Source organism: Meles meles, chromosome 5, assembly GCF_922984935.1.
Source record: "Meles meles chromosome 5, mMelMel3.1 paternal haplotype, whole genome shotgun sequence".
Classification (NCBI taxonomy): domain Eukaryota; kingdom Metazoa; phylum Chordata; class Mammalia; order Carnivora; family Mustelidae; genus Meles; species Meles meles.
In genome coordinates, this window is record NC_060070.1 from 124,094,676 (window position 1) to 124,109,276 (window position 14,601).

The following is a 14,601-nucleotide window of genomic DNA, read 5'->3' on the forward strand; positions in this document are numbered from 1 at the left end:
AAAAATCTAAGGGACATTAAAGTAATAGCGCCAGGTTCACAACCCATCAAAAATAGGCTCATTGCTGTATACTCATGGTTGAACACAGTAAATACAGTGGGAGAAGGCAGTTTTTTGTATGTTTGCTTTTATAGGAGAAGGCAGTTTTTGATGAAGGGAAGGAATCTTGCTTCTGAACATTTTGCTCGGCTAGAATTGCTTTCACAATCCTGTGTATGTTTGTGCAGGCAAGTGATAACTTTTTTTTTTAACATTCAGATGTTGCTCCCTAATGAGTCACCTCCTAATCTAGTCAAACTGGTCAAACTTAAGGAATTTTCCATTTCTCTATGCAATCTCTGGTGACTCCCCAGGCTTCCGTTTTAGCTGCCCAATGTGTCAACACTTCTAGGGACCCTTAACCTCACCTCCTCCTCCCTCTGGAAGCTTCCTTGCCATTAGCTGCTACTAGAGGCAGTTCTGGAATTACTCCTTCCTTCTCTTCAGATCTGCAATTTAGAATACTTTTTCGGCTGGAAGCAAAGGGCATCACTGTACCCGCTGCCCGGCCAGTAGACATGGTGACAGGACCTCAAATCTTGTTACTGTGGGTATAGAAGAAAAAGATCCACTAGAAATACTGTTTTCTGTGAATCATCAGCTACACCTTATAGCTGACTTACGTTTTGAGTCAAATCTCTCTGTGTGGACTGGTCTGGAAACCCAAACATCTATATTCTTTTCCCATTTCCTGACAAGGAGAGGGTCTCCTGAATTTTTATGCTAGATGCCTCCCAAGGTTAAAAGAAACCCAGTCACAGGTTTAACTGCTGTCTAAGATGACTGTAAGAACCCCAAGAACTTTTCCAGAATTTTATTTTGGCTAATTTTGCAATTTGGTTTTTATAGGATTTGGCATTTTAACCCACTGAGCCACCCAGGTGCCCAGGATTTAGCATTTTAAAGAATCAAGTCTTAGGTTCCCCAAACTGGTGGGGCTGTCTGGTACTTATTTAAGGGTGGGGAACAAAAGAGAGAGAACGAGCCAAGAACTTTGCAGTGCAGTTAGAGTGGAGGAAGTGAGCCTTCATGACCCTCAAGCTGCCACATTCTTTTTCTTCTCTCCTTTTTCCTGCAGTTTCTCCAACAGTACTTTTCTCCTTGGTTCTTTTAGTTTTAAAAGATAGTACAATTCTAAAGTTAGAAAAAAGCAAAAGAGATAACTGATATGAAACCCAGAGCCAGGCATTTTTAACAAGTCAGTGGCAAAGGCTGCCGTGACTGAGGAGGGCTGCAGATTTCCAGAAGCTTTTGGGAAAACCTAGGAAAGGGAAAACCTGCGTTTGCATCTGACTCTACCTCCTTGCCCTCCTCCTCCTTCTTCACCATGCAGTACTTGTAAGTTAACTAACAAAGTCTCTGTATCTCTAAAATACAATTAACAATATCCATCTAATAGGATGGTAGCATCAGGAATTAATAGGATAATGCTTCTCAGGCCTTAGTTCTGTGCCTGGGACAGAGCAGTGCTCAAAAGTTTTCTCCCTTGGGGCGCCTGGGTGGCTCAGTGGGTTAAGCCTCTGCCTTTGGCTCAGGTCATGATCCCAGGGTCCTGGGATCTAGCCCCACATCAGGCTCTCTGCTCAGCGGAGAGCCTGCTTCCTCCTCTCTCTCTGCCTGCCTCTCTGCCTACTTGTGATCTCTGTCAAATAAATAAATAAAATCTTAAAAAAAAAGTTTGCTCCCTTTCTCCTGTCTTTGTTGGGATCCCACACTCTACAGTCTGACCTCTCAATCTTCTCAAGGTGCTTACAAGGTTGGGGACTACTGCCTGGACAATGGTATTACTTTCAGTTTACTGGAGAAACTATCTTAAGATTTTTAGGCAGAGGCTATTTAGTCAAACCTTTTCCTTTTCAAAGACGAACACAAAAGATCAGAATTCAATGGCTTAGTCTGGTCACCCTGAAAGCTAATTTTAGAACTGATAATTGAGCCTACATGTCCTCATACTCCCTATTTTGGACTCCTCTCGATGCTGGCATATGCATCCTATCCTTCATGCTCTACAGAGAGGAAAACAAATGGCCACATTAGGGAGTGAAGTGAATGTCAGGGCTCTGTGCACATTAGGGGCACCACGGGGTATATAACCAGCTGGGACTCCCCTCCAGGCTGCCACTTCTGATTCATGATCACCCCTCCCCCACCTTTCCCACTCTTCCAGATCTCCCAACCCCGCCTCCCCCTCCCTTCATGAGAGACTGTTCGGTCCGAAAGGAGAAAAGCGGGGTGCGGGGAGGGTGGGGAGCCCTGTTACTATGGCTAGGCTGGAACATAGTTCACAGAATTTTCTGGAAATTATAGAGCCATGACTAAGCTTGATGTTTTAGGGCGGGGTTGGGGTGTTGTGTTGGGGACCTTGGACGGTGCAGTTTGTTGAAGCACGTTCTTACAAGTCAGTCCCCACCCCCGAACCCAGAAAACACCAAAAAGCTCCTGAGGGCGCCGGGCCGCGAGATACGGACGGGATAAGGGCGGGTGCACAGCGCGGAGGCCGCCGCTGGAACCTAGCGGCGGGGTGACCGTGGGATTGCCTGGCCGCTACCCGGGATTTGTGACTTTTTTAAGACAGGATGAAAAGAGCAAAAAAAGGCGAGATCTTCACAGTTTCTCTCACACTAGGTAATTTATGCGACGAAAGCACTGGAAAGTCTTGTAACTCCTACAACTAAGCGGGAGGGAATCGGGTGGCCAGACGCCAGTGGAGGAGGTCCCCAGAGCCCGAGGCGAGCGCGTACCGGGCCAGGCGGGAACGCGCGGCGGAGAGGTCCCTGCTGGCCTCGCTCTGCCGCCGCCTCACCGCCGCCTGTCGCTCCTCGCCCCGTGGGGACGTTGGGAGCGGTTAAAAAAAAAAAAAAAAAGTCAAAGGCCCTGGGAAGTGATTCTTGTCGTCTGGACTCCGTTGCCCCCCCCCCCCCCAATCCTTCGATCCTTAGTTGGGCGCGACAGGGACCGTCGGGACTCGGCGGGCGGGGCAGGATCACCCCGGCCTCCGGAATTCGCTCCGCGGCCCGAGTCCTTAGACTTTCTGGGAGCGGTGCTAGGAAAGGGGGCGGAGCTCGTGGCGTTGCCCTTTTCCACAGCAGCGGATTCCCAAGAGGTGACCCACGGAGACGGATTTAGGGTTTTCAGTTAGGGTGAAGGTTGAGGACAGTTCCCATTTCTTATCCCTACCGTGAGGATCGCACCTTCACCTATAATAACCCCATCTCTTTTAACCGAAAGTCCATGTCCCTGCCCACTTCTTTTATATTTATAAAATTGTTTTGATTACCTTTTTAGTTTTCGATGACAGTCCTCTTAAACAGCAGAAATAACAGTAAGTATATATGTTGCTAACAAAGCAGTATCTTGGGCTCCAACAGTTGCATTACTATAGCCACTTGCCTTCTGAGTGCTGGCATAGGGAGACAGGTGGGATTGGAAAGGAATTAAGGAAAATATTTGACTTAGAAAATCCTTTCCTCGGGGCGCCCGGGTGGCTCAGTGGGTTAAAGCCTCTGGCTTTGGCTCAGGTCATGATTCTGGTGTCCTGGGATCTAGCCTCCCATCATCATCATCATCATCATCATGGGGCTCTCTGCTCAGTGGGGAGTCTGCTTACTCCTATCTCTCTCTGCCTGCTTGTCATCTGTGTCTGTCAAATCAATCAATCAATCAATCAATCAATCCTTTCCTCACCCACATTCATTTTTCTTCCATGTACCTCCCCTACCCCCAAAGTTTCTTCTGTTACCCAAGACATCACTTTCTCCAGGGATGGCACTGCATTCTCTTTACTTTAAATCTACAATTTTGGGATGCCTGGCTAGCTCAGTCTCTTAAGTGTCTGCCTTCAGATTAGGTCATGATCCCAGGACCCTAGAATCGAGTCCCCTGTCAGGCTCCTTCCTCAGCGGGGAGCCTGCTTCTCCCTCTGCCTGCTGCTTGTGCACTGACAAATGAATAAAATCTTAAAAAAAAAAAAAAGTCAGTCTACAGTTTCATCAACCTGCTCTCCTTTGACCTTACAAAGTGATTATTTCAGTCGCCGGTGCAGGGGTATATAGGCTATAACTTCCTATATTGATTTCTTAATAAAGCACCCATTCAATAACTTGACTAATCGGGCCATAGGAACTTACATTTGCCGGGGTTCTTTTTTTTTTTTTTTTTTTTTTTTAGATTTTATTTATTTGACAGACAGAGATCACAAGTAGGCAGAGAGAGAGGAAGGGAAGCAGGCTCTCTGCTGAGCACAGAGCACGATGCGGGCGGGGCTCAATCCCAGGACTCTGGGATCATGACCTGAGCCCAAGGCAGAGGCTTTAACCTACTGTGCCACCCAGGCACCCTTGCCAGGGTTATTTCTAGAGATTTTCCTAAACTCTCTGATCAAAGGTGTTTGGTGGGTCCTTCCCAATCTCCGCCCTTTTCCATCCACCTTCCTCTGCCACCTCTCCCCTAAGTAGTCGTGGCTGCTGGCTTGAAGATCTGCAAATGAGTCACAAATGTTCCTGCAGCTCTAAGGGGGAGAGGAGGTACCATAAGCAAATGCAGATCCTCACGAAGACTAGTTTACATTGTGGTTAGAGTCCACAGTCCAACAGTTCAACTGTCTTGAAGGTTAAAAGCTGGCCTGGAAGCCTAAGCATCTTTTAGATTTCCATTTCCATACTTCCAGGACAAAGTCTACATGTATGGGCCATTCCCAGATTGCTGATTTTCTTCAGAAGCGACTATTTATTTACTAAAAGGTTTGGTGGGCTCTGAAGAAAACAAACTCAGAAAATGCTTCTGTGGAATATTGAGTGAGACTTTTTTTTTTAAAAGATTTTATTTATTTATTTGACAGAGATCACAAGTAGGCAGAGAGGCAGGCGGGGAGGCGGCGGGGAGAAGCAGGCTCCCTGCCAAGCACACAGCCCAATTCCGAGCTGGATCCCAGAACCCTGGGATCATGACCGGAGCGGAAGGCAGAGGCTTTAACCCACTGAGCCAGCCAGATGACCCGAGTGAGACTATTTTTTTAAAAATTGTTTTTGTTATGGGGCGCCTGGGTATGTAAGAGCACTGATATATTAGGTCCTTCTGCTGGGGCACCAAACTCAGTGACAGTTCCTCCTGGATCCTCACTGGGTACTTAAAACGTAAATTAACCACTGTCAGAAATGTGACACTTCTCAGTAACCTCTCAGAAATGAGAACTATAAACTGAGGCATCAAACCAGACTCTTTCATTTTAAGGTATAAGAACAAGAGGTCAGAGTGGCTAATCCTAACTGGGCAACCCAGTGTTTTAGCTCACATTTCCTCACTACCGATTTAGGACTCACCTGTTGTTTCATGCTGAAACCACATTATACATCATGGCTCTGACAGACCAGGGGCACTTACGGGAATGGGCAGCCAGGACCTTCCCATGAAGCTGCCTCTCCCTTCTGTCTCTTGCCAGCTTCTCCCAGGACACCTTACCCAATACCCCTTTCCTAGGCCACCCTTAAATAGGGTCAACCCCTTCGCCAAACTCAAAGCCACTATGTCAGTAACCCTTAACCTTTTCTACAACCACAGACCCAACCCACTCAATACAAGTTGTTTAAAAAAAAAAAAAAAAAAATCTCCCCAACATACCATTTGCCTAAAAGCAAGAGCTCCCAATGCAATATACAGACTTACTTCTCCAGATCCTGGACTTATCTAAGATACAAATTACCAGTATTAGACCAAAATGACAACCTATACAGACTCTAACCTCAAAATAAAACACAGAAGCAGGGAACACAAATTATTGAGTTTATTTACTCAGCAGGAAATAAAACAAAATAAAAAAAGCCTGTTTGGTGTGGCTATTACAAAAAAGAAAGGCACAAACGATGGCAGTATAAATTCTTGCTACATTTAGACTCTAGAAAAAAGGAACTATGTGAATTCACCAAAAGAGACCGTTGAAATTAGGCAAACAACTGGGAAAGTTAAGAGCTGATGAAATGCAGACATTTAAGGCAATGCAAGAGTCCTAAATTCCAACAGTCTCTGACACAAACATGAACAATTTGGGGAAGAAACTCCTAATCCACCTCCTCAATAGTGGGGCCAGACCCAGAGCCCCCTTTGGGGGCCTGAGCCCCAAAACCGCCAGCCCCGGGGCCGCCCGCCCCCTGGTACAGTCCAGTGATGATGGGGTTACACACCTGCTCCAGCTCCTTCCTCTTGTGCTCAAACTCATCCTTCTCGGCCAGGGTGTTGGCGTCCAGCCAGGAAATCACCTCCTGGCACTTGTCCAGCACCTTCTTCTTGTCCGCCTCGCTGATCTTCCCCTTGAGACCCTCATCCTCCACGGCACTCTTCATGTTGAAGGCGTAGGACTCCAGGGCGTTCTTGGCAGACACCCTCTCACGCTGCACCTCGTCCTCGGCCTTGTACTTCTCGGCCTCCTGCACCATGCGCTCGATCTCCTCCTTGCTCAGGCGGCCCTTGTCGTTGGTGATGGTGATCTTGTTGGCCTTGCCGGTGCTCTTGTCCGTGGCCGTGACGTTCAGGATGCCGTTGGCGTCGATGTCGAAGGTCACCTCGATCTGGGGCACCCCCCGGGGCGCCGGAGGAATGCCGCTCAGCTCGAAGCGCCCCAGCAGGTTATTGTCCCGCGTCATGGCCCTCTCGCCCTCGTACACCTGGATCAGCACGCCGGGCTGGTTGTCCGAGTAGGTGGTGAAGATCTGCGTCTGCTTGGTGGGGATGGTGGAGTTGCGCTTGATCAGGGCGGTCATCACGCCCCCCGCGGTCTCCAGGCCCAGCGAAAGCGGGGCCACGTCCAGCAGCAGCAGGTCCTGCACGTTCTCAGACTTGTCTCCCATCAGGATGGCCGCCTGCACCGCTGCCCCGTAGGCCACCGCCTCGTCGGGATTGATGCTCTTGTTGAGGTCGCGCCCGTTGAAGAAGTCTTGCAGCAGCTTCTGCACCTTGGGGATGCGGGTGGAGCCCCCCACCAGGACCAGGTCGTGGATCTGGGCCTTGTCCAGCTTGGCGTCACGCAGCGCCTTCTCCACGGGCTCCAGCGTGCTGCGGAACAGGTCTGAGCACAGCTCCTCGAACCGCGCCCTGGTGATGGATGTGTAGAAGTCGATGCCCTCGAACAGGGAGTCGATCTCCAGGCTGGCCTGGGTGCTGGAGGACAGGGTCCTCTTGGCCCTCTCGCAGGCGGTGCGCAGCCGCCTCACGGCTCGCTTGTTCTGGCTGATGTCCTTCTTGTGCTTCCTCTTGAACTCCTCCACGAAGTGGTTCACCAGCCGGTTGTCAAAGTCCTCCCCTCCCAGGTGGGTGTCCCCCGCCGTGGCCTTCACCTCGAAGATGCCGTCGTCGATCGTCAGGATGGACACGTCGAAGGTGCCGCCGCCCAGGTCAAAGATGAGCACGTTGCGCTCCCCCTTGCCCGTCCTGTCCAGGCCGTAGGCGATGGCGGCGGCCGTGGGCTCGTTGATGATCCTCAGCACGTTCAGCCCCGCGATCACCCCCGCGTCCTTGGTGGCCTGGCGCTGCGAGTCGTTGAAGTAGGCCGGCACGGTGATCACCGCGTTGGTCACCGGGTAGCCCAGGTACGCCTCGGCGATCTCCTTCATCTTCGTCAGCACCATGGACGAGATCTCCTCGGGATAGAACGCCTTGGTCTCGCCCTTGTAGCTCACCTGCACCTTGGGCTTATCGCCATCGCTGATCACCTGGAAGGGCCAGTGCTTCATGTCCGACTGCACCACCGGGTCGCCGAACTTGCGGCCGATCAGCCGCTTCGCGTCGAACACGGTGTTCTGCGGGTTCAGCGCCACCTGGTTCTTGGCCGCGTCCCCGATGAGCCGCTCCGTGTCGGTGAAGGCCACGTAGCTGGGGGTGGTGCGGTTGCCCTGGTCGTTGGCGATGATCTCCACCTTGCCGTGCTGGAACACCCCCACGCAGGAGTAGGTGGTGCCCAGGTCGATGCCGATGGCCGCGGTTTTCGCCATGCCGCTGTCCTGCTCTCTTCCTTGCCCCGCGCTCAAGGTTCAGGCTTTGGGAAAGGCGGTCGGGATCCGCGATGAGGCGCTCGGTCTTCTCGAAAGCTGCAGACTCGCGAAGGCGCGGGAGCGGGCCTCAATAACGCTGCGAAAGTTGCGTTGCGCTACCGGACGCCTCAGGAGAGCCGAAGCCGCTTTGCCGTTTGTCAGCGCAGCGGGGCGGCTCTGCATTTATAGCGCTTCGCCCAGCCCCGCCTTTTCCGTCCTCGGCCAATCGCGGAGCTCTGCGGGGCTGCCCGGTCGGGAATATTCCAGGGGTTTCGCCTCGCGTCCCGCCTCCAGGCTTCCTGGGACCAATCGGCGTCCCGGGCGCCGCCCCTCCCAGAACTCTCCAGACTCTTCTCGGGCTTGCTAGGGCTGGCAGGGGTTCGTGAAGGGTGGGGTCGGTTCGAGGAGGTGGGAGGAGGTGGGAGGGGCTTGGAGGGCGGGGGCGGGAGTGTTGACGCTGCCCCCCAAGACGCGTTACAATGGGGTTGCTGCCTCTGACCTCATGGGTTAGTAAGCAATCGGGATGGTAGTACCTGAGTCGGTTCAAAGCTGTAGGGCGGGGCGGGTGGGGGGGTGGGGGAACACCGGCTGCGCATTTTGGATGTTGAAGGAGCCCCCACCCTCAGGGGCTCCGCAATCAGAACATTATCAAACTGGATCGAAGGCGACGGGACAATAGGTGAGCCTGGTGGGCTCTCACTGAAATGGAATGGCAGTAGGCAAGATTAATAGATCCGTGTTTGAGAAAATGCTGGAACGTCCTGTAGTTTTAGTCTAAGGTATGGGGGCATTGACCAATCAGGGAAGGGGAATTCTTTGGCGGGACCCAAGGTGGGTGGGATTTGTCAGAGCTGCTGGAAAGAGGTGGAGGAGCTGATTGATTAGTCTTCAGATAAGAGCCTTATTCCAGAGGAGGATGGAGAGAGAGAGTGCCTGCTGGTGCTGTCTTGTCCGAGATAGTTTTTGAGGGTTTTATTGGGTTCCTAGCAGCCATTTTCACCCCACTGGCCCAATATTACTCCCAAGAAATCCCTAATTGAGCGTATGGAGCTGTGGAAGGTAGCTACACCAAAGGATGGAGTTTAATGTCCCCTGAGGAGAACAAAACATAAAATAATCTTAGTTCAGCAGGAAGACAGGTACAATTGCAGAATAAAACATCACAGATACAGGAGCAAGATAGTTGAGTAGGCCCTGTGAAAATTGAACACAATATATGCTAAGTGCCTCCCACTTGGTTCCAGTTCGCTAAGAATACTCTAGTCCAAAAAGCACTCTCTGTAAAAGAAGGGACTAGAAAAAGATACTTGTACACCGAATTTATGGCAGCATTATTCGAAATAGCCATGAGGTGGAAACTGCCTGGGTGTCCAAGGAGGGAATGACTAAGTAAGATGTGTTATATACATATAATGAATATTATTCAGCTCTAAGAAGTAAAGAAACTCTGATACATGCTGTAACATGCATGAACCTTGAGGACATTTTTTTTTTAAGATTTTATTTATTTATTTGACAGCACAAGTAGGCAGAGAGGCAGGCAGAGAGAGAGGGAGAAGCAAGCTCCCCGCGGAGCAGAGAGCCGGATGCAGGGCTCGATCCCAGGACCCTGAGATCATGACCTGAGCCGAAGGCAGAGGCTCAACCCACTGAGCCACCCAGGCGCCCCTGAGGACGTCTTTCTAAGTGAATAATCCAGTCACATAAAGAAGTTACTGCGGGGGCACCTGGGTGGCTCAGTGGGTTAAAGCCTCTGCCTTCAGCTCGAGTCATGATCCCAGGGTCCTGGTATCGAGCCCCCGCATCAGGCTCTCTGCTTAGCGGGGAGCCTGCTTCCTCCTCTCTCTCCCTCTGCCTACTTGTGATCTGTGTCTGTCAAATAAATAAACAAAGAAGAATAAATGAAACGAGATGGGATTGGGAGGGAGACAAACCATAAGTGACTCTTAATCTCACAAAACAAACTGGGGGTTGCTGGGGGGAGGTGGGGTTGGGAGAGGGGGAGTGGAGTTATGGACATATGTGCTATGGTGAGTGCTGTGAAGTGTGTAAACCTGGCGATTCACAGACCTGTACCCCTGGGGATAAAAATACATTATATGTTTATAAAAAATAAGAAATAAATAAAAAATTTAAAAAAAAAAGAAAAAATAAATAAACAAAATCTTAAAAAAAAAAGAAGTTACTGTGTAATTCTATTAATATGAAGACCTAGGGTAGTCGAATTGATAGATATAGAAAGTAGAATAGTGGTTGCAAGGGGCTGGAGGGAGGAGGGGAATGGAGAGTGGCTTAATTGGTATAGAATTTCAGTTTTGCAAGTTAGATTTCTGGAAGGTGGTCAACAATATGAATGAACTTACTGCTGAACAGTATACTTAAAAAAACAGTTAAGATGGTAAATTTCAGATTATGTGTATTTTTCTACAATTGAAAGTAATGAAATAAAAAAGCCCCGTGCCAAAACTTTATTTCATTTTTTCTTCTCAGGCCTCGGAAGACCATGGCTGCTGCTAAGGGAATGGCCATCGGCATCGACCTGGGCACCACCTACTCCTGCGTGGGGGTGTTCCAGCACGGCAAGGTGGAGATCATCGCCAACGACCAGGGCAACCGCACCACCCCCAGCTACGTGGCCTTCACCGACACGGAGCGGCTCATCGGGGACGCGGCCAAGAACCAGGTAGCCATGAATCCCCAGAACACTGTCTTTGATGCCAAACGTCTGATTGGCAGGAAGTTTAATGATCCTGTAGTACAATCAGATATGAAACTTTGGCCTTTTCAAGTAATCAATGAAGGAGGGAAGCCCAAGGTATTGGTGTCATACAAAGGGGAGAAGAAGGCTTTCTATCCTGAGGAAATCTCTTCTATGGTGCTGACAAAGATGAAGGAGACTGCTGAGGCTTTTTTGGGCCACCCCGTTACCAATGCTGTGATCACTGTACCAGCGTATTTCAATGATTCTCAACGCCAGGCTACCAAGGATGCAGGCGTGATTGCGGGTCTCAATGTGCTAAGAATTATCAATGAACCCACAGCTGCTGCCATTGCATATGGCTTAGATAAAGCAGGTCAGGGAGAGCGACATGTCTTGATCTTTGATCTAGGTGGAGGCACTTTTGATGTGTCCATCCTGACCATAGATGATGGAATTTTTGAGGTGAAGGCCACGGCCGGGGACACCCACCTGGGAGGGGAGGATTTTGACAACCGGCTGGTGAGCCACTTCGTGGAGGAGTTCAAGAGGAAGCACAAGAAGGACATCAGCCAGAACAAGCGAGCCGTAAGGCGACTGCGCACCGCATGTGAGAGGGCCAAGAGGACCCTGTCGTCCAGCACCCAGGCCAACTTGGAAATTGATTCACTTTATGAAGGCATTGACTTCTACACATCCATCACCAGAGCCCGGTTTGAAGAGTTGTGTGCAGACCTGTTTAGAGGCACTCTGGAACCTGTGGAGAAGGCCCTTCGGGATGCCAAGATGGATAAGGCAAAGATCCATGACATTGTGTTAGTGGGGGGCTCCACTCGTATCCCTAAGGTTCAGAGGCTGCTGCAGGACTACTTTAATGGTCGTGATCTCAACAAGAGCATCAACCCTGACGAGGCCGTGGCCTATGGGGCGGCAGTGCAGGCGGCCATCCTGATGGGGGACAAGTCTGAAAAGGTACAGGATCTGCTTTTGTTGGATGTGGCTCCCTTGTCTCTAGGGCTGGAAACGGCCGGGGGCGTCATGACAGTCCTGATCAAGCGCAACTCCACCATCCCCACCAAGCAGACGCAGATCTTCACCACCTACTCGGACAACCAGCCTGGTGTGCTAATCCAGGTGTACGAGGGCGAGAGGGCCATGACCCGAGACAACAACCTCCTGGGGCGCTTTGACCTGACTGGAATCCCTCCTGCACCCAGGGGAGTGCCTCAGATTGAGGTGACCTTTGACATCGATGCCAATGGTATTCTCAATGTAACAGCCATGGACAAGAGCACAGGCAAGGCCAATAAGATCACCATCACCAACGACAAGGGCCGCCTGAGCAAGGAGGAGATTGAGCGCATGGTCCTGGATGCTGAGAAGTATAAAGCTGAGGATGAGGTCCAGAGAGAGAAAATCTCTGCAAAAAATGCTTTAGAATCTTATGCTTTTAACATGAAGAGTGCTGTGAGTGATGAAGGCTTGAAGGGCAAGATAAGTGAGTCTGATAAAAAGAAAATACTGGAAAAATGCAATGAGGTCCTTTCATGGCTGGAGGCCAATCAACTGGCTGAGAAAGAGGAGTTTGATCATAAGAGAAAGGAATTAGAGCAGGTGTGTAACCCAATCATCACAAAACTCTACCAGGGAGGATGTACTGGGCCTTCCTGTGGGACGGGGTATACTCCTGGAAGGGCCGCCACAGGCCCCACCATTGAAGAAGTAGATTAATCTTATCTGGAGCTGGAGGGTTCTAGGGTGCCTCTAAGGTGAATTTTCTTCCCCTCATCTTCAAACGTTGTTATGATTATTGAATTGACTGTCCTGAACCTAAGTTACCATCCTTTCGGATTCTGACAAATCTTTTGTATACCATCTTTTCACAATCCATGTTTCTGACTCTTAGGAAAACTAGGCCCCTCTGAACCATTTGATGAATTTGAATGTCTGTTATTTATTTCTGACCTCCCCAATTTTCTTCTTCCTATGTGGATGGTTAAATGTCTCTCAGTAAACTTGTTCCTAAAATAAATTTTTTCTGGTATCTTTATTGATTTATTATTTTTTAAGTTTATTTTTATTTATTTTTAAAGATTTATTTTAGAGAGAGAGCACACACATGCATGTGAGCACACATGAGAACGCTGAGGGGAGGAATAGAGAGGGAGGGAGAGAAAAACCCTAACGGACTCCACACTGAGCTCAGACCCTGATGTGGAACTTGATCCCACCACCCTGAGATCATGACCTGAGCCAAAACCAAGAGTCAGACCCCAGTTGACTGAGCCACCCAGAAGCCAACTCTGTTTTTTTTTTTAATTTATTTAAGTCATATCTACACCCAATGTGAGGCTCAAACTCATGACCCTGAGATGAAGAGTCATATACTCTTCTGACTGAGTGAGCCAGGCACCCCTCTTCTGGTATCTTTAGACTGTGAGTGTACCTTAAAAAGTAAGGTAAAGATTTCATGAAGAGCGTGAATGTGGTCTGATTGTGAACTCATTGTGAATGATTAATTAAACTGGCTAGGGGAAAGTGTTTGAATTTTCATGAGCTAATTGTTTCCAGGAGGAAAATGACTCTTAATCATCAGGCACCTTTAGCTCCAGCTGGAGCAGTTGCTCACTATAGTTTCTGCTTATACTCAGTGAAAGACTGGATTAGGTGCTTAGGGTTCAGCTGGGGGAACAAACTTCTGCTTGATGTTCTCCTTATGACATTTAAAGGTGGGGTCTAGGACATCCAGCATCTGTGTACTCATAGAGTCTGTTATTACATGCTTTGCATGCAGAAAACATTTTAAAAACAAACTGCTGACAAATGGGTACTTTTCTGGGAAATGAGAAATGGAGGATTTAGTAGTCTTATTCCTTGAGAAAAATATTTTCACCTATTGTGTCATAATATCATATATTTATAAAACCCTTAGGGGCATGAGTGTATAAGTCTGTGTAACTGTACACTGGTGTCCTTTAGTGTTTGAGAGAAGATATTTAGAAGTCAAATATTAGAATAGGAATTTCTACCCCTGAGCAAGTTTTTGTTTGGTTTTACTCAGTCCTTTACAGAGTGTAAGGAGGGTGTGAGAAACATGGACTTTTAAAGGGTGTAAGAAACATGGACTGAGATGGGGTCCTTGGGAGAAATATGTTTATTGGGAACCTTTTAAAATTTTTTATTATGTTAGTCACCATACAGTACATCATTAGTTTTTGATGTAGTGTTGCATGCTTGTTTGCATAAAACACCCAGTGCTCCATGCAATCTGTGCCCACCTTAATACTCATCACCAGGCTCACCCATACCCCCAATCCCCTCCCTTCTAAAACCCTCTGTTTCTATTGGGAACCTTTGATAAAATCAAGATCAGTGCTCAGGCTCCTGATCTCAGGGACTCTACATTTTATTATTTTTTAAAAGAGTTTTATTTATTTATTTGACAGAGATCACAAGTAGGCAGAGGCAGGCAGAGAAAGAAGGGGAAGCAGGCTCCCTGCTGACAGGGAGCCCAATGCAGGGCTTGATCCCAGAACCCTGAGATCGTGACTTGAGCTGAAGGCAGAGGGTTAACCTACAGCCACCCAGGCGCCCCAACATTTTATTTTTTTAACTTTTTATTAAAGTGTAACGGGTATAGAAAAATGCATAAATCAGTTTTCCCAAGTTCCTCGACAGTTTTCAATAGTGTCTGGAGGGTGTTAGCACCGTGGGCAGCACCATCAGGAAAAAAACCCCAGAGAGGCCATGAACCTCTTGAAAACTGGGCTAAAGCTGGGGCTCGCGCCTGCGTGGTGGAAGCCCGCCACTCCGGGAGGAAGTGGGAAGGCAGGAAGACCCGCCCTT

General features: G+C 49.0%; 2 protein-coding genes across 4 annotated transcripts; one reads left to right on the forward strand and one right to left on the reverse strand.

Annotated features, from left to right (window-relative positions):
• The first annotated feature begins 2,515 nt into the window (after positions 1–2,515).
• LOC123942578 (heat shock 70 kDa protein 1-like) lies at positions 2,516–12,774 on the forward strand. 3 transcript variants are annotated; one of them, XM_046006596.1, is made up of 2 exons: positions 2,516–2,664; positions 10,548–12,774. In XM_046006596.1, exon 2 carries the CDS (start codon positions 10,561–10,563, stop codon positions 12,484–12,486), a length of 1,926 nt encoding a protein of 641 aa, XP_045862552.1. In that variant the 5' UTR covers positions 2,516–2,664; positions 10,548–10,560; the 3' UTR covers positions 12,487–12,774. The 3 variants fall into 3 exon arrangements, with proteins under 3 accessions (XP_045862552.1, XP_045862553.1, XP_045862551.1); XM_046006597.1 differs by lacking the exon at positions 2,516–2,664 and adding an exon at positions 8,631–8,736; XM_046006595.1 differs by lacking the exon at positions 2,516–2,664 and adding an exon at positions 8,655–8,836.
• Positions 5,797–8,224, reverse strand: LOC123942580 (heat shock 70 kDa protein 1). Its single transcript, XM_046006598.1, has one exon. It carries the CDS (start codon positions 8,016–8,018, stop codon positions 6,093–6,095), a length of 1,926 nt encoding a protein of 641 aa, XP_045862554.1. The 5' UTR covers positions 8,019–8,224; the 3' UTR covers positions 5,797–6,092.
• Positions 12,775–14,601: the final 1,827 nt, after the last annotated feature.

Excerpts from the sequence above, each read along its gene's own strand:
- LOC123942580 (XM_046006598.1), bottom strand. The coding sequence starts at position 8,018 with ATGGCGAAAACCGCGGCCATCGGCATCGACCTGGGCACCACCTACTCC.
- LOC123942578 (XM_046006596.1), top strand. The coding sequence starts at position 10,561 with ATGGCTGCTGCTAAGGGAATGGCCATCGGCATCGACCTGGGCACCACC.